The sequence below is a fragment of the Prionailurus bengalensis genome, chromosome C1 (assembly GCF_016509475.1).
Source record: "Prionailurus bengalensis isolate Pbe53 chromosome C1, Fcat_Pben_1.1_paternal_pri, whole genome shotgun sequence".
Taxonomy (NCBI): Eukaryota; Metazoa; Chordata; class Mammalia; order Carnivora; family Felidae; genus Prionailurus; species Prionailurus bengalensis.
The window spans coordinates 92,684,976-92,709,695 of NC_057345.1; the positions used below are offsets into that span (position 1 = coordinate 92,684,976).

The 24,720-nt window shown below is 40.7% G+C and overlaps 1 protein-coding gene and 1 pseudogene across 1 annotated transcript in view; both read right to left on the bottom strand.

Annotated features, from left to right (window-relative positions):
* The window catches only part of SLC25A24 (solute carrier family 25 member 24), a 54,821-nt gene extending 30,526 nt beyond the window's left edge, over positions 1-24,295 (bottom strand). The window contains exons 1-3 of the mRNA XM_043575718.1: positions 23,868-24,295; positions 13,839-13,965; positions 9,330-9,417 (exon numbers count right to left, since the gene is read on the bottom strand). Coding sequence (XP_043431653.1) covers positions 9,330-9,417; positions 13,839-13,965; positions 23,868-24,050 — 398 coding nt within the window. The 5' untranslated portion in view covers positions 24,051-24,295. The remainder of the gene's footprint in view (positions 1-9,329; positions 9,418-13,838; positions 13,966-23,867) is intronic.
* On the bottom strand, positions 3,516-5,868 carry LOC122480863 (annotated as a pseudogene).
* Positions 24,296-24,720: the final 425 nt, after the last annotated feature.

The window sequence follows — 24,720 nt, forward strand, 5'->3', positions numbered from 1 at the left end:
TTATTTGTTGAATTAATGAATGTCTCTGAAGAAAAGTTTGAGTGTCTCCTCCAAACTTTATATTTATTCTATAATTTGTGTGAAAATGATACATAAAGATGGAAGTCAAATAAAAAGTAATTTTCAGGCATTTATTATCATGTTTTCTAGTGTCAATTTCTAATTTTGACCTTAAGTGTGAAATTACACTTAAACTTTCATTTGTCTCAGCACATGGGTATTAACATTCCACATGTGCATGAGAGTCTTAGTTACTACTTATGTTTATAACATTGTTGTGGGCTGCAATATTTATAGCCACTATTTTCCATTTTAATGCAATTGTTTATCATCTGACCCTACCCCTCCATCTCCCACACATGCCTTCGTAAGTATCTTCCACAAGGCAAAGATTTTTGTTGATTTTGTTCACTGATATGACCCAAGTGTCTAGAACAGCCTAGCAGAGAGAATATTTACTGAATGAATACATGAATTCCAAATTCTGGAGCTTAAAGCCACAGAACACTGATAAACTTAAATAAAATAGTCTCATTGTGGTTTAAATTGCATTTCTCTTTAAATCACTAATGATGTCAACCATCCCTTACCGTATTCATTTGCTATTCAGGTTTCCTTTTACTTGAAATGCCTGTTTGTCTTTTGCCCATTTTCCTACTACATTAAGTGTCTTTTTCTTTTATATGTACAGTTCTTTATATAGTTGATTCTTATACTTCAAGTTATAAATTAGCAGATACCTTCTCTTTGTTCACTTTGTTTATGGTATCTGTGAAAAGATGCTCTTAATTTTAATATAGCTGAATTTATCAATCTTTTTATTTGCACTACTGCCTTTTGTGTCTTTTTTTTTTTAATAAATCCTTCCTTACATGAGATAAAGACATTTCCTTTTCTTCCTCTATAAGTATTCCCAGTTAACTTTGACATTTAGGTTGATTTTTGTGTCTAGCGTCAGGTAGGTATCCAGTTTCACATGTGTCTGCACGGACAACCAGATGCATTAGCCCCACATACCACATAGTCTCTCCTTTCCCTTTTCCTGTCTTCTGTGTGACAAATCCTAAATATGGATGGGTCTGATTCTGGGATATTATGTTCCACTTACCACCTTGGCTATCTGTGTACCACCACCACTGTCTTAACTATAGCTTAATAACAATCAGTATCTGGCAGAGCAGGTCCCTGCTTCTCACAGCTCTTCAGAAATGTGTTGGTTATTCCTGGGCCTTTGCTCTTTGGTATAAATTTGATGCTCAGCTTGACAAGTTTCTTGACAAGTTTCAATGGTACTGAATCATTATCAATTTGGAAAAAGGTACAGCTTTTCTGTATCAAGTATTCTAAGAAAAGCCCAAAGCTAATATCATCCTAAATGGGGAAAAACTGAGAGCTCTCCCCCTGAGATCAGGAACAGGACACGGATGTCCACCCTCACCACTGTTATTTAACATAGTGTTGGAAGTCCTAGCATCCACAGTCAGACAACAAAATGAAATAAAAGGCATCAAAATTGGCAAAGAAGTCAAACTTTCACTTTTCACAGATGACATGATACTCTACATGGAAAACCCGACAGACTCCACCAAACATCTCCTAGAACTGATACATGAATTCAGCAAAGTCACAGGGTACAAAATCAATGTACCGAAATCAGTTGCATTTTTATACACCAATAATGAAGCAACAGAAAGAGAAATAAAGAAACTGATCCCACTTACAATTGCACCAAGAACCATAAAATACATAGGAATAAACCTAACCAAAGATGTAAAAGATCTGTATGCTGAAAACTATACAAAGCTTATGAAGGAAATTGAAGAAGACACAAAGAAATGGAAAAATATTCCATGCTCATGGACTGGGAGAATAAAAATATTGTTAAAATGTCAATACTACCCAAAGCAATATACACATTCAATACAACTGCCATTCTTCTCAAAGCTAGAACAAACAATCCTAAATTTGTATGGAACCACAAAAGAACCCGAATAGCCAAAGTAATATTGAAGAAGAAAACAAAAGCGGGAAGCATCACAATCCTAGACTTCAGCCTCTATTACAAAGCTGTAATCATCAAGATAGTATGGTATTGGCACAAAACCAGACACACAGACCAATGGAATAGAATAGAGAACCCAAAATTGGACCCACAAATGTATGGCCAACTAATCTTTGACAAAGCAGGAAAGACAGTCTCTTTAAAAAATGGTGCTGGGAGAACTGGACAGCAACATGCAGAAGAATGAAACTAGACCACTTTCTTACACCATACACAAAAATAAACTCAAAATGGATGAAAGACCTGAATGTGAGACAGGAAACCATCAAAACCCTAGAGGAGAAAGCAGGAAAAAACCTCTTTGACCTCAGCCGCAGCAATTTCTTACTTGACACATCTCCAAAGGCAAGGGAATTAAAAGCAAAAATGAACTATTGGGACCTCATTAAGATAAAAAGTTTCTGCACTGCAAAGGAAACAATCAACAAAACTAAAAGGCAACTGACGGAATGGGAAAAGACATTTGCAAATGACATATTGGATAAAGGACTAGTATCCAAAATCTATAAAGAACTCACCAAACTTCACACCCGAGAAACAAATAATCCAGTGAAGAAATGGGCAGAAGATATGAACAGACACTTGTGCAAAGAAGACATCCAGATGATCAAAAGACACATGAAATGATTCTCAACGTCATGCATCACCAGGGAAATACAAATCAAAACCACACCGAGATACCACCTCATGCCGGTCAGAGTGGCTAAAATGAACAACTCAGGAAACAACAGAGGCTGGCGAGGATGTAGAGAAACAGGAACCCTCTTGCACTGTTGGTGGGAATGCAAACTGGTACAGCCACCCTGGAAAATAGTGTGGAGGTTCCTAAAAAATTAAAAATAGAACTACCCTATGACCCAGCAATAGCACTGCTAGGAATTTACCCAAGGGATACATACAGGAGTGCTGATGCATAGGGGCACATGTACCCCAATGTTTATAGCAGCACTTTCAACAATAGCCAAATTATGGAAAGAGCCTAAATGTCCATCAACTGAAGAATGGATAAAGATGATGTAATTTATATATATATATATAATATATATATAATGGAATACTACTTGGCAATGAGAAAGAATGAAATCTTGCCATTTGCAGCAACATAGATGGAACTGGAGAGTATTATGCTAAGTGAAATAAGCCAGTCAGAGAAAGACAGGTATCATATGTTTTCACTCATATGTGGATCTTGAGAAACTTAACAGAAGACCATGGAGGAGGGGAAGGGGAAAAAAAAGAGCTACAAACAGAGAGGGAGGGAGGCAAACTATAAGAGACTCTTAAGTACAGAGAACAAACTGAGGGTTGACGGAGGGTGGGGGAGAGGGGGAAGGGGGTGATGGGCAGTGAGGAGGGCACTCTTTGGGATGAGCACTGGGTGCTATATGGAAGCCAATTTGACAATAAATTATATTTAAAAAAAGAAAAATCTAGACACTGATATCTTTTGAACTTAAAAGAAATTTTAAGTTGCTCTTTTAAAAGTATTGATTGTGGTACATTATGTTTTCTATGTACAGCTAATTTTTTTTCTATACAGCTAGCAGATCACTAATATTTTCTCTAAAATATTTGTATTTATATCATAAATGATGCTGGCCTATAATTTCTTTCTTTCATTAGTTGTCAGCCTTTGCTGTTAAAATTATAATGGCCTCACAGAATGGGTCAAATGCTGTTCTTGTACATTCTACATATATTTGTAGATCTGTTCTTTGATAGTTTATGAGAATCATCTAGGGCTAAAGTTTTCTTTATGGGAAAATTTTTAATTACTGGTGTAATGTGTTTGCTTAGGCACTGTTGGCTATTTCTTCTTGATTTAGTTTTGGTAAATTACATGTGTCTGCAAATTCTTCTATTTCATGTTTTCAAACTTATTAGCATAAAATTATCCATGATATTTTATTATCTTTGAAAAATTTCTGACGTGTCTACTTGCAATCAAACATTATTTATATCTCATTTCTCTTTTTCTTTATCAATCTCTCTAGAAGTTTGTCTTTTCCAATAACCAATGTTTGGTTTTGTTCATCCTATTACTATATCTCTACATTCTGTTTCCACTGCTTCCTTAATTATCTCCTCCTTCCTACCTTCTTTGAGAATATTCTGGTCTTCCTTTAAATTAGCACACTAATTTTCAGCCTTCATTATTTTCTTTTGAATTTATTTGTTTATTTCCCTTTCAGGTACCAGACAAAGTAAAAAAGATGGAAAGATGAAGACAGGGACACAGCTGGCCCTGGGTAGGAGTGGGATGGAAGCGGGGGAGGGGCCCAGTTCACATCACATCTACAAAGAACTTACTAGGGTATCCCCTGGCCATGCGGAAGGACTGGGTGCTAGTGGTCAGTTTGGTGGACATGGAGGCCAGGTCTTTGCCTGGAGGGTTCCTGGGGGCCCCAGGGCCATAGGTAGTGGAGGCATCATCAGCATGGGGAACTGTATAGAAAGAAGGAATGCCATAGGGGGCCGTAGCTCAGATGTATGCGGTGGCTGCACAGGCTACTGGTCATTGAGTGCTGGCTGTGGCAGCTATGCTGACCGGGCGCTGGCTCCCACAGCCCCGCAGGCTACTGTGGATTGTGTGGTCCCACTCGCTGCTGTTGCCACCCAATTTCAGGTCCTTCTCCTTCCACCAGTCGCTGCCACTATGGTTGGAGCCACTGTTCCAGCTGTTTTCACTATACTGACTGCTAGCACTGCCCCCACCATAGCTGTACCCCAGCTCTGGGAAGCCCGGGTGCAGGTTGTAGGGGTGCAAGGGCAGCAGGTACTGGTAAGGGAATCCATGGATCCAGGAGCAGCCCCCAGATGTGGCAAAGGGGCCCAGCATGTCCTAGTCAGAGGCTCTGCTGAAGCCATTGTGATCATGGAGGGACACGCTGACCATGTTGCCACAAAGGCTGCCAAAGATGTAGTAGCACTGCCCAGAGAAGTTGACCTTGTTGACAGTGTGGTGGATAAAGTCACTTTCAGCAGGCTGCTGGCATACTTGCTGGTCTCCTACCAGTCAGTGAAGCCTTCCACACTGTGGTACAGTCCCCCACATCCAAGCCAATGAAAGTACTGAGGATGGTAATCTGGAGCCACATGTGGCTAAGACCTCCAGCCCAGATTCTGGGGAGGCTATGGCTTTGATTATGGCAGCCATGTCACTGTGGATGGACAGGTGTAAGTGGTCCAGACGCTCTGTGTCGGGGTTGGAGCTGGTGATGGAAGAGCCAGTGGAGGTGATGGTGCTCAGGGAGGAGCTCATACCATATGTAGGAAAGGTGTTGGTCATGGCTGCAGTGTGGGAAACTCAGGCTGCAGGGTCAGTGGGTTGCATGGGCTTGCCCCTGGGCATTGTGAAGCAGCCACGTGGACCTGGGTCCTACCACCTTGGCTACAGTCAGGGTGATGGGCCTGGTCTGTGCCCAGTCTCCAGAAGAACACGGACCACATTGTCATTATTCATGTTCTCAAAGTTCATCCAGCTTGCCTGTAACAGTGTATCTCCTGGCATTACGTGTTTATCAGCAGCCAGAGCCCCAGCCTTCATGACAGAGCCAATGTAGATGCCTCCATCATCATGCTTGTTGCCTTGGCCCATAGTGAAGACGCCCAGAAAACTACTTTTCCAGGAGAGTGACTGTGATGATGTTGAGAGACATTGTGGAATCCATGAAGGACTCCTGATCTGCTGAAGGATCAGGACCACTCAAACTGCAAAACCTCCTGCTGCCACCACTAATGCTGGTCTTCTCATTCGGTATGAGGCGCTGCCCTGCTCTGTGGAGCTGCTGAACCTGCAGGTGCAGTCATCCTCATCTGAATGGAAGAAGGTGGTCATCTCCACGTCACTGCTCATAAGGTGGATGGGCTATTCCAATCCCCTGGCTCTTGCCGCTGCTCCACCTTTGCAGTTCTGTTTACCTGGGTTGTGTGCTCTGGGCCATCCCTCCTTCATGGCTGCTTATGCTGAGCAGACACCAAAGAGTCTGTCTCTGTGTCCCTGTCCAGGTTTTCCTGGCTGCTCCCACCAGCACAAGAGTGGAAAGACAGGGCCGGGAGTCCCCAGAGTGCCCATGCACTCCATGGGCAGTGGCAGTTACAGTGGGTTGTCAGCACAGAAGGGAGCTAGCTCTGGGTGTGAGGCATCAGCGGACACCAACCTCAGCTAGGCACTGTTGTTCAACAGCTCCTCCTTCACCACTCCAAATCCGTGGTCCACAGCCTTGAAGAAGAACATAGAGCTGGCTCGCTGCAGAATGCCCTTCAAGTCCGCCAAGGTGATGCTCTCGGAGAGCAGGAGCAGCTCCGCTAGGTACCACATCTCCCGCCCATCCAGGTTGTAGATTATCTTGGTCTCCTCACGGGTCTGGCCTGGCAGCCCATGCACCCCTTGATAATTCTCTAATACAAGGTTTAAGGCTATAGAGTTCCCTCTAAGTACCACCTTAGCTATATCTCACAAGTTTTCATATGTGATAATCTTTCAAGTCGAAGTATCTTTGAATGTCTACTATGATTTCCTCTTTGACCCAAAAATTATTGAGAAGTATATACCATTTCCAAAACCCATGATATTTTTAGAACTTATTTCTGCTATTAACTTCTAAATACCTATATGTGGTCAAAGAAGATGGTCTTTGTGATACCAATTCTTTGAAATGTATTGAGTCTGGTTTTATGGACTACTATAAAATCAATTTTTATACATGCTCCATATGTACCTGAGAAAAAAATTTTTCTAATTTTTTGGTGCAAGGTTCTATTGTACACCCATTAAATCAAGCTTATTTATTTCTCTTCCATCTTGACTAAATTTTTTTCTATGCTTGATCTAACAAGTACAGGGAGACCTATGTGAAAACTTCTCACTACTATGAAGGATTTGTCAATTTATCCCTGGAATTCTATTAACCAGCTTAAAATTTTATGTCTTTGTGAATTTTAAATGTGGTGACAGTTTATTTTCCACTAATGTTTTTTACCTTATAATTTTATCTGATATTAATTAGCTACAGCAGCTTCCACTTAGTTTGCAGGATTTTGTTTTACTTTTTCTTTCATCTGACAATCTTTCTGTTCAAACAAATCTTATGTTAATTTTTAGTTTGATATACATTAAAAATCCACTATAAGTAGGGAGCATAAAAATATAGTTTCATGCCACTGTGACATTAATATTTTTCAATGAGTGTACTCTGTCACAATACTACAAAAATATTGAAATTATTTGTCCCCACCATATTGTACACTAAACTGAGAAAATCCTGACCTATCAGAGGCAATAACTTTCTAACCTACTCTTCTCCCATGCTACACCTCCCAAAAAGATAATAACTTTATTTAACCTGCCCCATTTGGGAATGGAAGTGAAAAGAAAACAGGACCTAACATTTTTTCAGGGTACATTTTGACAGGGTTTTGTTGTACGTGAACTTATTTCTCCCGTCTTATCTTTTGTTTTCTGTCTCATTTTTTTCTTTGAATTGTTTTCCTCCTTTCTTTGTTGAATTGCCTGAAACTAGTTTCTTCCTGTACTTTCAAGATTTACCTTGAATTTTTGCCAGATACATATAACAAAATCTAAAGATACTATTTGATCTCCCTCTTCTAAGAATAAGGATCTTAGAACAGTTTAAGACAAATTATTCTCTCTGGTCTCACTATTATTGTCTACTATTTCAGCTGTTCTTTTTCTTAAATCCCAGAAATTGTTCATTATTATTATATTCATGGCTGTTTCCAATGGGCCACTCCAACAGCTCATAGACCACTAGCTAAAAGAAAGACCACCAGTGGTCTGGAGAGGATTCTGAAACGCACTGCCTGACCCATTTCCTGAGTGTGGTGTTCACACGCTTCCATGTCTGCACAGGTCTCTCCCTCTACCTAGAAGGTCCTTCCCCCTACTCTTTTTCCCTAGGATGACTTCTACTCATTCTTTAACACATTCTTCAATATTTTCTGAGGGCCCACTATTGCAAGGTGCTGAGTGTAGAACACTTAACAAGATGGAAGTGGTCTGTGCCCTCAAAGCTTACAGTGTAGCAGGAAAAACAGACACTGAACAGTAGCAAGTAATAGCTAATATTCATGGAGCATTTGCTAGGCATTGTTCTAAGCACTTCCCAAGTAAGTTCATTTCATCCTTAAAACAATCCTATATACTTTCTATTGTCTCCATCTTATAGACAGAGAGAGACTAAGTATTTTGTCCTAGGTCACAGGCATGGTAAGTAAAACAGAATATAGTATTTCAACCCAGGCCTTCTAACTTCAGAAACTGTATTTCTAAACACTAAGCTATACAAATGAGCTTATGGTTACAACCTGTAAGAGCGATAAACCAGCAACTTCATAAGTTGCACAAATAAATAAAACTGCTGTAGGGTGGAGGGGACTGATTTAGACAGGGTAGATTTCTCTGACATGAAGACTGAAGTCAAACATACGGGAGGCATTTAGTCCCTTAAGCAGTGAGAATTACAAGTGAAAGGCTCCAAAGTTGGAAAAGACTTTTAGAGAATTCGAAGAACTGAAAGAAACATGGTGAGAGCAGAGTCAACAGATTTCATCCATGCCTAGCTGAACTTGCTCTTTGAAGCCACAGAGAATGGACAGAGTGGCAGGTGGGAATAGCACGGTAAACATTTAGAATCACTGTGGGGAATGGAAGACAAGGGTGGCCAGGAACACAGACACACAAAGCTTTAGCCTGAATGTCTAGTAGAGAATAAAGGCTGTGCATTTTAGGAGTACTAATCTATACAGTCTCATTTTTCTCTAGAAATGTTTAATAGCCCAAATGTTGGGGCAAAGAAGGCAACTGGTAGGATGGTTTGGGGATGGGAGAAAGGAGGAGTGAAAAAGTGGAAGGAAACGGATCAAGATATTGAGGAACCAGTGTAAACAAAGGGGCCAGAGATCCGTAAGTCAAAAAGCAAGTAGAGTGGGAGAAACACTACGTAAAATTTGGAAGAGGGGTCAGAAGGTAGGATACGGGTGTGTGAGACTTTAGTTTCACGCTTCTCGAACTGAGCCAGCCAGGCACACCCTCCACTCCTACGCTTTACACGTGTTCATACAAAATTAAAAGGAAGACAAAGAAAGATATTGAATGTACATGAGGAATGGTAAGATGTAGGGAGTTTTAAGCTATACTTAAAATGAAGATCTCTAATATAAGATATTAAAATCTTAAAAATAATAAAAAAACATAAAATTAACATCAAGGAACCCCCCACAATTGTCAGTAAGAGAAAGAGCTTACCTTTGAAGAATCAACTCTGCTTGTTGTTCAGAAATAGTTAGACCTAATGTCTGAAGAGACTGGACAATTTCAGAAGCCTCAATTACTCCTTTAAAAAATTAAAAAGAGCATAAACTCAGATTCAGAACTGATAAGGATCTTAGAAATCATGAATTTTACATCTCTCATTTAGTAATGAAAAGTCTTGGACTCAGTAAGGCAAAATTTTTATGAATCTAGGTGAGTTATACGTTTGCTTAAATACATACTTCCACACCAGCTCAAAATTTAACAAATAGACTAAACAAGTACATAGACATTATTTCATTCAAAAATCATAAAGCCTCGTAGGTGAATAATGATATGCCATCTACAGAAGAAAGCTTATGTGGCATGATCAAGTAGCATTAAGCAGCAGCAGAACTGAGATTCAAATCAAGACACTCTAACTTCGAAGTAAATTACATTAACTAGGATCTATTCATTTCACAACTTTGCACTTCTATACTTTGATAAATGAGTAGGCATCTCATATGCATAAAGATGCATTGCACTGGCTTAAAAAGAAGTAGAAAATGACCAAACGAAGCCCAAGAGTGGGGACTATTCCTTTGAGAAATCTGGCAGTAAAAATAAAGAAATCAGGGATAGTAGGACAGTGGAAGAAGGAAAATTATTATTATTAAAGAAATCAGAGCATGTTTATAGACAGAATGAGAGGACTATGAAGAAAGGAACAAAGAGAAAATAGAAGCAAAAAACTGGAGCATTAAATACTACTTTCCCCTCAAGCAACTCACAGATTCATGATCCCAACATCGATATACATGAAATAGGATGAAACAAAACAAAGCATGAGAGGGTCCGATGCCAAACTAGTACTAATGGCAAAGTTCTCCAGGAAAAGAGGAGGACAAAAATGACTGTTAGCGATGAAAGGAAAGACTTCATCTAAGAGGACTTTGAAGAAATCCCAGAATTCAGGGGCACCTGGGTGGCTCAGTCAGTTGAGCGTCTGACTTCAGCTCAGGTCATCATCTCGCAGTTCATGTGTTCAAACCCTGCATCAGGCTCTGTGATGACAGCTTGGAACCTGAAACCTGCCTTGGATTCTGTGTCTCCCTCTCTCTCTGCACCTCCCCCACTCATGCTCTGTGTGTCTCTCTCTCAAAAATAAATAAACATTAAAAAAATTAATTAAAAAAAAAAAAGAAATCCCAGGATTTGGAGAATTTTCCTAGAGAGAGGAAAAGAGAAACACGAGAATCTGAACAATGTAAGAACAGTTAGAGGCATCTATTTGTTAGCAATGAAATTCCTTATATACCACTCTGAATATTCTCCTTTATTTTTCATTTTTTCTAACATTTATTTATTTTTGAGAGACAGAGCATGAGTTGGGAAGGGGCAGAGAGAGGGAGACACAGAACCTGAAACAGGCTCCAGGCTGTCAGCACAGAGCCTGACGCAGGGCTTGAGCTCACAAATCATGAGATCATGACCTGAATGGCAGTCGGATGCTTAACCAACTAAGCCACCCAGGCACCCCTGAATGTTCCCCTTTATAATTGCACTCTTAAATACAGCCGATTCTCATTATTCATGGCAGTTATGTTCTACAAGGTCACTATAATCCCTGAATTATCAAATACTGAGCCATTATTCCTATGAGAAATACAGGGGTAGGTTCCTGTGAGCCTCTGACCACAATATTTTCACCAATCAATCAATACAAAGCCTTGTCAATATAAAATCTTGTTATATGTGTATATAAATATATGGTACTACATAATACCATATTATATTGTTGATTCAATACCAATTGAACTCACGGCTATTAGTACTACAACTCATGCCTTAATGAAGTTTATCTAATATTTTCTTCCTAAGGCACATCACAGCCTTCTTGCATTCAGGAATGCTAGACAGCACTTCAGCACCATGCTTGGGAGCCACTTTGAACAGCAAAATCACCAACAAAAAGCACAAAAATGCAAAAAAACAAAAACAAAAAAACCATGGCACTAAGTAGACTGCAGAAGGACACTTGTCTACAGTAGGAGTGCTAAAACAAGAAAGCAGAGCATCACTTTCTTCTTTCTCAGCTAGAAATGTGCTCGTCAAGCAAATGAAATTTGTTGCTACTCTGCACATGTCCGTGAAGGACTGAAAAAATGCTGTAAGCATTGATTTTGGAATTACTTCTGGAGTTAAATTTTAGCAAGTAGACAAATTCTCAAATATAGAACCCACAAATGAGGAAAGACTATGCTTTGCTTTAAGAGGTCTGATAAACAGGGGTGCCTGGGTGGCTCAGACGGTTAGGCGGCTGACTCTTGATTTTGGCTCAGGTCATGATCTCGTGGTTTGTGGGTTTGAGCCCTGCATCAGGCTCTGCACTGACGGGCGGAGTCTGCTTGGGATTCTCTTTCTGCCCCTCCCCCACTTCACTAGCTCTCTCCCAAAATAAATAAATGAACTTTAAATATATATGTATATATATATATATGAATAGAGTCTCCAGAGTCTATTAAAAAAAAAGAAGCCTTGGGGCGCCTGGGTGGCGCAGTCGGTTGGGCTTCCGACTTCAGCCAGGTAACGATCTCGCGGTCCATGAGTTCGAGCCCCGTGTCAGGCTCTGGGCTGATGGCTCGGAGCCTGGAGCCTGTTTCCGATTCTGTGTCACCCTCTCTCTCTGCCCCTCCCCCGTTCATGCTCTGTCTCTCTCTGTCCCAAAAATAAATAAAAACGTTGGAAAAAAAAAGTTAAAAAAAAAAAAAAAGAAGCCTGATAAACACAAATATGAAGTTACAATAAGAAACTATTTCAAAATCTACAAATAAGATAAATTAAGGGAAAACTGTTTTCATTTACTACAAATGTACCATAAAATTTCACCTTTAATTATTTCCTCTGGATCATTTAGAATTTTCTGGAATGAACAACTGATATGTGCACAACTTACATACTGGGATGATTCACCTCTGCTTATCTGGCAGATGATCCTGAGGGGGTTCCATCTCCCAGCTACTGCCTGCCTTAACACTATACACATAGTCCTACCTATTTGACTGAACTATAATGGGTTCAACATAGGATGAATGTTTGTAGAGAAGTAAAGCTGATAGTAAGAACTGCATTTTGCTAAAAGATTGGACTAAGGCTAGACTTGGGGACATATAATGTGTAAGGCTTAGAGGAGAAGGTAACAAATGTTCGAATCGGACTAGTTTCCACCTCAAACTCAGCTTCTTAGATGACTGTCACAGACTTGAACCATCATCAAATTCATTCAAAGGTTTAGTTGTTTGAAGAAACTTACTTTATGCCTAACTAAAGTTTATATTCAGTATAAACGAGGGGCCAACAAACTATGACCTTCCAGCCAAATGAGGCCTGTTGCCTGCTTTTATAAATAAAGTTTTATTGGAACAGTCATGTCCATTCATTTACATTTTGTCTAGAGCTGTTTTTGCACTATGACAGCAAAGGTGAGTAGCTGCAACTGAGACCACATGGCCCACAAAGCGAAAATATTTACCCACTGACCTTTTACCAAAAAAATTGCCCACCCCAACTGTGAACTATATTTTCCCCTCAATATATTTAATGTGTTTCTTGAATAACAAGTCTGTGAATTAAATGGCCCTGACTACTCATATATAGGAAGGGGTTTGAGGATCCATTTCAGTTTTTTTATTAAGTTTCTTATGCATTATAATTTTTAAAAAATAAATTCTCACTTCCTATCAAAGGCTGCCTTGAGTGATAAGGGTTTCATGACCCCTCCCTTTCTCCTACTGTGGCACTTGTTTTTGCTCTACACACTGGGACTCCATTAACTCCAAACTATTAATCTAAATAGTGAAAGCATAATTCCAGTCATAAGATACATATTTAGGGGCACCCAGCTGGCTCAGTTAGTAGAGCATGCAATTCTTCATCTCAGGGTGGTGAGTTCAAGCCCCACACTGGAGGTAGAATTCACTTAATTATAAAAGAAAAGAAGACACATATTTAAATGTCTATCTAGTACTTTCCCCCAATTTCCATGATCTGAGAACAGTTGCTCTAAATTAATTCTTTCAAAAGACTATTAAATGTAAGACAATTTGAAATTTTTTTTATATTTCAGAATATATAACATTTTATATTTAGAATATATTTAACATTTTAAATTGTAGAATATATATGAATAAAAATAAATATCTCTTGCCCAGAGAGCAAGGAAACATAACTATTTTTAATCTATAACTTTAAGTCAAATTGGCATAATACTCCATAGTGAACATCTTATAAACCGCCCTACTCAGTTTTTAACTCAGTAGACAAAGCTATGTCTTTGTCTTTTCTTCACTAAGACATAAATCCTATAGAAAATCACTTCACTAAGAAAAACAAGTACACACACACTATTAACAATTGTTTGCCAAATAAAAAAAGAGAGACCAAAAACACACTGTTTTATACTGTTGGAAGTATGAGAAGGGCTTCTTCATAGCTGGTGATGAATAGAAAATAAAGACACACCATCATTATTTTTGTCCAAACTCTTAAATGCCAATTTCATTTTTTTCTCATGGTCTTTAAGGTACTGCATAAATTCTTCAAAATCCAGCTTCCCATCTTTGTTGATATCACCAGTAGTTAAGATTTTCTACAAAAAAAAGAAAAAAAAAAGAGTTTTAAATAGGCTAAACTGCAAAATTATTTGGACATACAAACACTTTGAGCAGATTGCCTGTTTTCCAGAAGACATGCGTTTTATAAACTCCAAGATAAAAAGCACACACTTGACTTAGTATAGGATTTAAATGTCTAATATAGTGTTTTTCCCTTTGATTTCCAAAATTAAATAATCTTTTCCTAAAAATGATCCTTATAAAAAGCTGTCATATCAAACTATCTATCTCTATTAATACAAATCATTGCTTTTGAGAAAGAAATAAAATTATGTTATTTGATATTACAAGCAAGCCTTCTACTACCACCATTCAAAATATAAACCTTCTGCCTGTTAAGACACTCATAATCACCCACTCAAAGCTTATAGACTCTATTAGTTTAATGGTCACACTTCGTGGAGAAAATAATGCCTCGTTGCAGAATGTGAAATGGCCAGACCTCCAAGCTTTGGACTCAAAGAAAAGGATCTGAACTCCATAAGATGTAACAAAAGCCTGGAGGAAAATTTATGATTTTAAATGCATAATTTAAAGGGCACCTGGGTGGGTCAGTTGGTTAAGCGTCCAACTTTGGCTGAGGTCATGATCTTGTGGTTCGTGGGTTCGTGAGCTGTGTTGACAGCTCAGAGCCTGGAGCCTGCTTTGGATTCTGTGCCTCCCTGTCTCTCTGCCCCTAACCCACTCGCATTCTGTCTCTGTCTCTCTCAAAAATAAATAAACATTAAAAAAAATAAGTAAACATTTTTTAAATAAATAAAAAGAAAGAATTCTGAGTGCACTAGGGTAAAATTATACAGGTGAGCTGAAGCCTTGAACAAATGGGTAATAATTTACCAGGCAGAAAAGAGGGAGTGAGAGCAATGCCAAGCAGAGAAAAGAAAATAAAGAGACAAGTGTCCATGGTTGTGGCCCAATCAGGGAAACAGAATGTTGGGGTTTGGGAAGAAGACTAACAGGTAGACTGCTACCACGATGGAATGGGTATTTTATGCCTTAAGAAAGACTTCTTCCATTTTTTTCATTCTTTCCAAAATAAAGATGTCATCCCTTGAGGTATAAGATTTTAGAATATAAGGAGAAAAAACAAAAGATACAGATGTTATATATTTTAGAACATTTGACATAAATGTATTTGGAATTCATTGTTTTTCTTATACCATAATCTCCCTGCTACGATGTCCTAAAATGTACCTCTAAGATTTCTTTATCATAATCTCTTTAGTAATAAAGTTTCCGACAACTGAAATGCTAATGAAATAAATCCCTCTTGTTAACAGAGGAATTATGTCATGGAGTAAAACCCTGAAAAGAAATTGCATGCAAAGCAATACACATTTGCTAAGCTACTGTTTTTGTATGTGACCCTATTCCACCTGTAGTTGTAAATATAAAATTTATGGACAGAGAATCAAAACAATCATAGCATGTCAGAGTTGGAAGACCCCTTAAATCAGGCTGTCCAGTCCAACCACTTGTCAGACACTGCCTAATCATTTAGCATACACTCAAAACCCATTAGGACAGAGGGTCCTCAAGTCCATCATCTAGTACCTGTGACATCACATTTTAAAGGCTTTTCTACATGAACTTTCATATCCAGTCACATGTGATCTTGACAAGAGCTCAGTCGGTTAAGTGTCCAACTCTTGATCTCAGCTCACATCTTGATCTTAGGGTTGTGAGTTCAAGCCTCATGTTGGGTGTGAAATCTACTTAAAAAAAAAAAATCTCTGTCCAAGAAAGATATTTGCATTTTAATAATAATGAAAGTAAAGCAAAGGGTTAAGTGACTTGGCCAGGACTCCACAGTCACACCACGTAGGGACCTCGTTGGCCATGCTGCTTCCCTTCCTGCTCTCGGCAGTCTCTGCTGTGAGAGTCCTAGACCCCTTATGATGATAAATCTCTCCTAAGAAAGTTACAGTAAGACTTGATGCACATGAAAATATGGCAAACAACTTAGTTTTAAAACTGCCTGTAATTTACCTGGTTAACTAAACACATTTGTTAAATCAGCCCGCTCTGAACCTGGATACAGGAATACCTTCATACTCTATGAAACCTGACCCCCATTCTCCTCCACATACTACTAAAAGAGGAGTCACTAAAATGATGCCAAGATTGGAGAAGGAGGAAAAATATCTGTAAAATCCTTTGGGCAAGATCCCCTTTTTTCATTGTATTGCCTGAATTCAAAATTTGGGGCATTTGTTGTTTTTTTGTTTTGTTTTGTTTTTGGCCCTACATTGTTCCAAATTCTTCCAAATTGTTCTTCTAAATTGAAACAAAATAAGCATAATTCCAGCTAAAACTGCTGACTCTTCCCCATCAGTTTATTTTCCTCAGAATTTCCATTTGGGTAAATTAAAATTCAGATTATTTCCTCTATTCTTTAATGTTCTAAAACTTGTTCCTTAGAGTACCTCAAATGGCATCCAAACATTGGGAATGTATTTTAGAATGCTCTAATGTAGCCTTTGATGAAAAACAATAAGGAGGAGGAAAAAATAGAAAATACTCTAGGGGCGCCTGGGTGGCTCGGTCAGTTAAGCATCCGACTTCGGTTCGGGTCATGATCTCACGGCTGTGGGTTCAATCCCTGCACCAAGCTCTGTGCTGACAGCTCAAGCCTGCTTTGGATATTGTGTCTCCCTCTCTCTCTCTCTCTGCGCCCCCCCCCCACTCGTACTCTCTTTCAAGAAAAATAGACATTTAAAAACAATTTTTTTTTTTAAAAAAGAAAATATTCTAAAAAGCAGAACTTGCTTTGAAATCTTGTCCCTGGGTAGTTTTGCAACACTTAGTAATGGTTAGCTGTATTCCTTAAGACTCTCTTCTACACTCTACTTTTATATTCCATATTCTTTCCATTTAAGGTCTAAAAGAACTTAAACAGAAATCTGCTGTCTTCTAATTACTGAATTCATTACAAACGCTTGGAAACATGGAGAGGAGATATTATCAGATGGAAATTTAGAGAGATTTCACTTCATGCTGAATATTTGTCTTAGCTGCAAACTATTAGGCTTCCCTTGAAGAGTCACCTCAGAGTTCTCATTTCTAGGTACTCAAGTAAATAATCTCCCCAATCCTTGACATTATGCAAACCCTTGACCTATGCCTCTGAAACTCTCCCCCATACAGACTGACCATGTGATCCTAATTCCAAGTACTTGGTTAGCTACTGTTTCCCAGGCTTGCTTTAACCCTCTCTTCCTCCACTTATTTCCCACACGGCCACCACAGTGATCTTCCTTTTAAAAACATCAGTCTGCCTGTGTCCCGCTCTTACTTAACACCTCTCAAGGCTCCCATTGCTCATATAAAAGCCAAACCATTCAACAGGCCCAAAATGTCTTTGAGGATCTGGCCTGTCTTCCTCTGATATGACACTAATTTTTCAAGAAGACCAACCAGGCACTAAGTGGAAAGTCAGCTGTACTGAGGCCTTCTGTTCTGGAAGGGGCACTTGGCTCATCCTCACAGGAACAGATAACCTCCTCCAGGTAGGGGTTTCCCTTTCCCCTATCTGGAGGCTTATGGAATACCTGATTGACAGGCCTGAAATCCCCACATAACACAGTGTCTGACCAGGGAATCTGCTTCATAGTAAAAGAGGTGTGGAAGTAGGCCCATGACCAAGGGATCCACTGGCGTATTACACACCACACTGTCCAGAGGCAGCCATCCTCACAGGATGCTAGAGGGGCCTACTGAAACCATAACTGAAGCACTGAGGAGACAATATTTGGCCAAAGTGAGTTGCCACCCTTCAGGATGCAGTATATGTATGAGATGAGAGACCTCTGTATGGTTCTGTGCCCCCAACAGGAAAAAAAAAAAAACGTGAGTTCAGGAACCAAGAGGTAGGAGCAAGAGCAGTCACACTTACTAGCATTCCATGTGACCCACTGGGAGATTTTTTGCTTCCTGCTCCCACAACTCTGGGCTTTACAGGGTTAGTTTCTAGTCCCCAAAAAGGGAATACAGCAAGGGTCCCCCTGAACCACAGCTACAGCTACCACCAGGACACTTGGAACTCCCTGTGTCCAGGGACCAACAGGCAGGAAAAGAAGTCATTGCTTTAGTAGCTTTCAGTTGACCCCGATCAGCAGGAGACAGGGCTGCTTTTATGCAATGGAGACAAACAGGAATAGGTATGGAACTTAGGTGACCCATGTGGACACCACAAACGCTACCTGGTACTCCACTGCCCAATTAGAACTGTGAATGGACACAAGCAGCAACACTGGCTTGAGAAGCTCAGACCCCTCACAAATGAAGGTTTGGGGCACACCGGAAGTCACAAAGACCTGCAGGTATTATAGCTGAGTATGAGTGGAATTTAAAGGAGACAGTCAAGAGGCGCCTGAGTGGCTCAGTCGGTTAAGTGTCTGGCTCTTGACTTGGGCTCAGGTCATGATCTCACGGTTGTGGGATTGAGCCTCACATCAGGCTCCACACTGAGCATGGAGCCAACTTGAGATTCATTCTCATTCTCACTCTCTCTCTCTCTCTACCCCCGCCCTCCGGCTCACACTCTCTCTCTCTCTCAGAATAAATAAATAAACATTGTTTTTAAAAAATAGACAGTCAAGAAGGGAAATGAGTACCAGCTGTGACTGGAATGGAGACTGTAGTTTGTCCCACTGACCTCCCTGAGAAACAGAGGGAGAGAACAATGAGGAAGTATTCCCCACAATGATGTAGAGAAGCAGATTTGCGTGGCACAAGGAGAGGTCTCTGGTGGCTAGGTCAGATCACCCGTGAAGGGAAACTGATGTGGGAGCAGAGCTGACTGACGGCTGGCCTTGCCACACCCTTGGACTCTGCTGCCACAGCTCTGACACCAAGTACGTGCTTGCCCTGGGCTGCTCCAACCAAACACTGACCACAGCAGGGGACCAGCACAGGGCAGCCTGTGACACAGGACTCCACTGACAACATTTGCCCTGTGACTCCCTATTATCTTAGCTGAGACTTTCTAAGAACACTGCTTTGACCTAAAGTTGTTCCAAAATCATTCTTTCTTCAACTCTTCTAACAGGGGTTTAATTTATGTCATGGTCTTAAGACCCCCTCGACTTACTCCTTTTTTCGTCCTCCTTACCCTTCACAAGCATTGCTCCCAATAAATCTTTTGCACACTCAATCCCATCTTGGGTTTCTTCCCCTCAGAAGACCAGAACTGACAGTACAAGAGAAGTTCAACACAAGAGGTGATAACATGGGATCTGGCAACTGGCTCACTCATCACCCAACCGGCAAAGAGCCCTGAGTGGAATATGGCACAAGAATAATGTTTTGCACAAGGTGGGAGCCCAATGCTGATGATTTCCCAGTGGTGATCTGGGAAATGACTGTTTGAGGACGACACCGTGGTATAATAATTCAGGCATTTGAAAAATATGCTATAAGGGTAGGCAAGACAGTGTACTGATAAAAGGATCAATTTACCAGGAGGATACCAAAATGCTAAATTTGAACACACCAGTAGTATAGTCCACTATATAGTCTATTTTTAAAATATAAAAGGGAAAATTGACAGAATTATAAAGAGAAGTTGGCAAATCCACAATCACAGAGGGAGCTTTTGACATCCTTCAGTAGAGATTGTAGTAACAATAATCAATAATTTAAAGGCTAGGGGCACCTGGGTGGCTCAGTCGGTTGAGTGTCCAACTTTGGTTCAGGTCATGATCTTGCAGTCCATGAGTTTGAGCCCCATGTCAGGCTCTGTGCTGACAGCTCAGAGCCTGGAGCCTGCTTCAGATTCTGTGTCTCTGTCTCTCTCTGCCCTACCCCTGTCTCTTTGCCTCTCTCTCAAAAATAAATAAACATTTAAAAAAATTTTAATAATAATTTAAAGGCTAATTGTTGGGATGCCTGGATGGCTCAGTCAGTTAAGCACCCAACTCTTGATTTCAGCTCAGGTCATGAAATAAGGGTCATAGGATCGAGCCCCATGTCAGGCTCCACGCTGAGCATGGTGTGGAGCCTGCTTAAGATTCTCTCTGCCCCTCCCCAACTCATGCTTGCTCTCTCTAAAAATAAATAAATAAATAAATAAATAAATAGATAAATAAATAAATAAATAATTTTTTTAAAAAAAATAAAGGCTAATGGCTGATTGCTTATTAGGTACCAGGCAGTTTTATAAGTACTTGACATATTTTAATTCATTTATTCTTCACAATAACCCTATGATATAGGAACTAATGTTGCTTCTGTCACAGTTGAGGAAACTGGGGCAAGAGAGGTTAAGAAAATTGTCCAGAAAGGGGTGAAGCCAAAATTGATAAAGGGGAGTTACAGAATGAATAAGTCACAGGGATGAAAACCACAGCATCGGGAATATAGTTAATGGTATTGTAATAGTGTTGTATGGTGACACATGACAGCTACACTTGTGAGCACAGCAGAACATAAGAGTTGCTGAATCACTATGTTGTACACCTGAAACTAATGTAACATTGTGTGTCAACTATACTTCAATTAAAAAGAGAGAGAGAGAAAGAACATTGTCCAAAGTTAACTAGTTAAGTAGCAGAACCAAGATTCAAACCCAGACAGTTTGCTTAGATTTCTCCTATTTTCTTATGCATGTAAAAAGATGTTTATCTGCCAAAACTATGAAGACAATAAAAAGATCAGCAATGGGGGACAGGGATGAGTAGGCAGAGCACAGAATTTTTAGGGCAGTGAAAATTCTCTGTATGATATTGTAATAATGGATACATGTCATTATACATTTGTCCAAAACTACAGAATATACATTCCTAGAGTGAACCCTAAGGTAAACTATGGGCTTTGGGTGATAATGATGTGTCAATGTAGGTTCACTCTTGGTTTAAAAAAAGCACCATTCTGTTGAGTGATGTTGACGATAGGGGAGGCTATGCATGTCATGTGTAAGGGCAGAGGGTATATGGGAAATCTCTGTACCTTCCTCTCAATTAAACTTAAAAATTGATCTTAAAAAATAAGTCTTCATTTAGAAAAAAAAAGATGTTTCTCTTATTTTATCCAGCATTTCTTTGTATCTTGCAATAGGAGGATTTTTTGGTTATCTTGTCCTACATAGGCTGGAAATACAAGTACTAACAACTGCTTTACCCTTAAATTTTATCTTTTTTTCTGCAATTATTTCAAATGGGCCTCTGCCTTGTTTAGGCTGTTTCAAATCACAGGCCTAAATATTTTTGTATTACAGTGTTTAGGTGACTAAGACATGACCCTCATCTTCGAGATGGTTGGTCTTATTGGAGGGCACAGGCAGTAACTGAAAATAATACCTTTTGAAAATGATAACAGTAGTGACATGTGAGACAAATGACTTACACACAGTAGGGTGTGATCAACTCTTCTATAGAGGGTGGCCCAAAAAGGCTCATCTCAGAGGAGGTGATACTTATAAAAACAAAACAAAAACCTCTTTTTCCCCCTAATCATAATAATATACAATTATTTTTAAAAATTGAATACAAAAATTGTGAAGAAAAAAGTAAAAAGGTAATTTAACTCCAGTCATCCATAAATAACCATTATTGACCTTTTTTTTAAAGTTTATTTATTTTGAGAGTGTGCAAGCAGGGTAAGGGTAAAGAGAAAGGGAAAGAGAATCCCAAGCAGGCTCCACACTGTCAGTGTAGAGCCCAATAAGGGGCTTGAATTCATGAGCCATGAGATCATGACTCAAGCTGAATCCAAGTCAGAGTTTAACTGACTGAGTCACCCAAGTGCCACTACCATTATTAACATTTTATTGAAGAAGTCAAGGGGCGCCTGGGTGGTTCAGTCAGTTAAGTGCTGGACTTCGTCTCAGGTCATGATCTCAGTCTATGAGTTCAAGCCCCACATTGGGCTCTGTGCTGACAGCTCAAAGCCTGGAGTCCACTTCAGATTCTGTGTCTACCCCCTCCCTCCCTCACGCTCTGTCTCTCTCTCAAAAATAAATAAATATTTTTAAAAAAAGAAGTCAAAAAAGAGTGCTGGGAATAGTTAATAATATCTAGCATAAGCACAGGGAGTAATACTGTATATGTGTATATGTATGCATAAAATACATTTTATGCTTATGTATAATATATGTGTGTGTGTGATAGCGATAAATATATGCCATCCTATTCTATGTTTGCATTCACATAATTTTATACAACTTACTTTATAATTTGTTCATATATAAACTCTGGAAAACTAAAGGCATTTTTTATTTCTGATTTTAAGTTCTTATTTTCTTAATCAGCCTTACCAGAGGTTTGTCTATTTTATTCATATTTTCAAAGAACCAACCAAAAAAGCGTACCTTTGGAAATTTAAAGCACACATTTAAATAATTCACGGGTCTGGGGCACCTGGGTGGCTCAGTTGGTTAAGTGTCCGGCTTCAGCTCAGGTCATGATCATGGTTCTTGGGCTCGAGCCCCGCATCAGGCTCTGTGCTGACAGCTCAGAGCCTGGAGCCTGCTTCAGATTCTGTGTTTCCCTCCCTCTCTGCCCCTCTCCCACTCACATACACACACTCTCTCTCTCTCTCGCTCAAAAAAATTTAAAAATCTAAAAATTAATAAATAATTCATGGGTTAATGATGAAATCACATTGGAAATTAGAAAATACTTGGAACTAAATAACAAAAATACAAATTTGTGGGATGCAGCTAAAAAAAGTGATTAAAGGGACACTGTAGTTCAAAATTAAGTCATCAAGCATTCAACTGAAAAAATTAGAAAAAGAGCAAATGAGTAAGCCCCAAGAAAGCAGAAGGAAAGACACAAATTAATGGGAAAAAAATAACAAAGAAACCATCAGCAAAAAGTACCAAACGTTTATTCTTTCAAAGTATAAATAAGAAAAATCTTTGACAAAATTGAAGGAGGGGGGTGGAGATTAATATCAGAAATGAAATTGAACAACTTAATGACACATAGTCAGAACTTTTTAAAAACTGTAAGTGAATATTATGAACCTTGGACAAAATAGACAGTTTTCTAAAAATTGTAACTTACTGATAAGCCTGACCTCGGTAAGAAATAGTAAACTAACGGGGGGCCTGGAACTACTAAAGACATTGAACGAGTAGCTTAAAATGTAACTGTGAAACAGTTGTTGGCTCTTATAGTTTAATCACCTCCCCTCTTGGGATAGGGAATGTCGAAGTGTCCTCTTATGTTTCAGAGAGGTTGGCGAGGTTCCAAGTATCCCCACCCCGCTAAGGGGGCTGAACTTCAGAGGCACAATCAAAATGACTCATAGGAGTTGAAACTGCTCAGCGACAGGCCAACCCTTTAGGTCAATATATGTACTGAGGACATTAAGAAGGTCTTAAACAAGGGAATGTTGCCTGTCCTCAACAGTTAGCTGGCAGGAAACACACGGCTGGTTTTCACAAGTTCTGAAACACTAGACAAAACTAGCTGGTGTAACAAAGCAGCTTCTGAGTGTCACAAAGTGTGAGCCTTTTTTACAGAACCGGGAGCCCACGTAAGTCTGAGAACTTGAAAAACAAACAACAGCAAAAACCCGAAAGAAACAAAAAACTTAATGAGAGCTTAAAAAAAAAAATTCTTTATGATTAAATTTTGCAAAAAGGCAGGTAAAGGAGCCGGGATGCATTCACACAAAAGTACTGCGGTACAGACGTTTTAAATCGTTAGAGCGGGCTACAGTGTTCGCTGCGCTAACTTCCTTTGGAAAAATACCAGGAGGCTTTCAAGTGACGAGCACCGGTCCCGGGGGACCCTGGCCCCGCGCCCCATTCCCGAGCTTCGGCACCCGATCGCCGGCTGGAAGCCGCACAGTTCCGCCTTCCTTGCAACCCGCACCCAGAATCTCCGCAGCCCTCCCGGCCCTCCCGCTGCGCCCAGCAGCCACCCACCTCCTCGCCATCCTGGCCCAGGGCGACGCCCAGGCCCTTGAGCCCCTCCTGCAGCTCGCCGATGTCCACCACGCCGTCCCCGTTGCGATCCAGCTTCTGGAAGAGGGTCTCGAAGCGCGTCGGCGGCGCCGCGTCCTGGCAGGCCGCCGCGGGCAGCACGAAGCCCCGCAGCCAACGCAGCATGGTCCCGGAGGCGCGGGGCGGCGCAGCCCAGGGGAGTCACCGGGGCGAGGACTCGGGGGTGGCGGGTGCAACGAGGACCAGCGTCCCGGCCGCCGCCTGGCTGCGAGGAGCCGGCCGGGTGCAGGGCGCAGGAGCAAAGACCCCAACCCAGCCGGGCTTGGCGCGCAGGGAGTGGCCGCTCCAGCTGCTGCTCGGGGAGGAGCTCGCCCGGCGCCGGCCTCCCTTAGAGGCGTGGAGGGGCGGGCCTAGCGCTGCCTAGAGCGGAGCAGGAAGTGAAAGGGCTGCCGTGGATCTTCGAAGGGGCGGTGGGACCGGAGCTGGGGAAGGGGCGGGGGGGTGCGGGGAGGAGGAGGTGTGCTCGCGCCCAGTGGAGCTGTCAGAGGTGCAAGTTCGAGGAGCAAGCCCCCAGAGGCTGGGGGTTTTAGCATCCGCAGGTTAAGTGCTGGGGCGGGGGGAGAGGACATTCGAAGCTCGGGTTAACTTCACGCCCCCTTTCCCTAACAGCTTGGAGTTTCAGCAAGCTGCCCGGAGGTAGTCCTCTCTGCATGTAAAGTTAGCCATGTCGGTCGGCCCAGATATCTGACTTTTTCGTGTGGCTCCACAGATACTACACTTCCAGTCCTGTTTTCCATTAACAAAAAGGAGGAAGTTGGGTGTTTGCACACCTGGG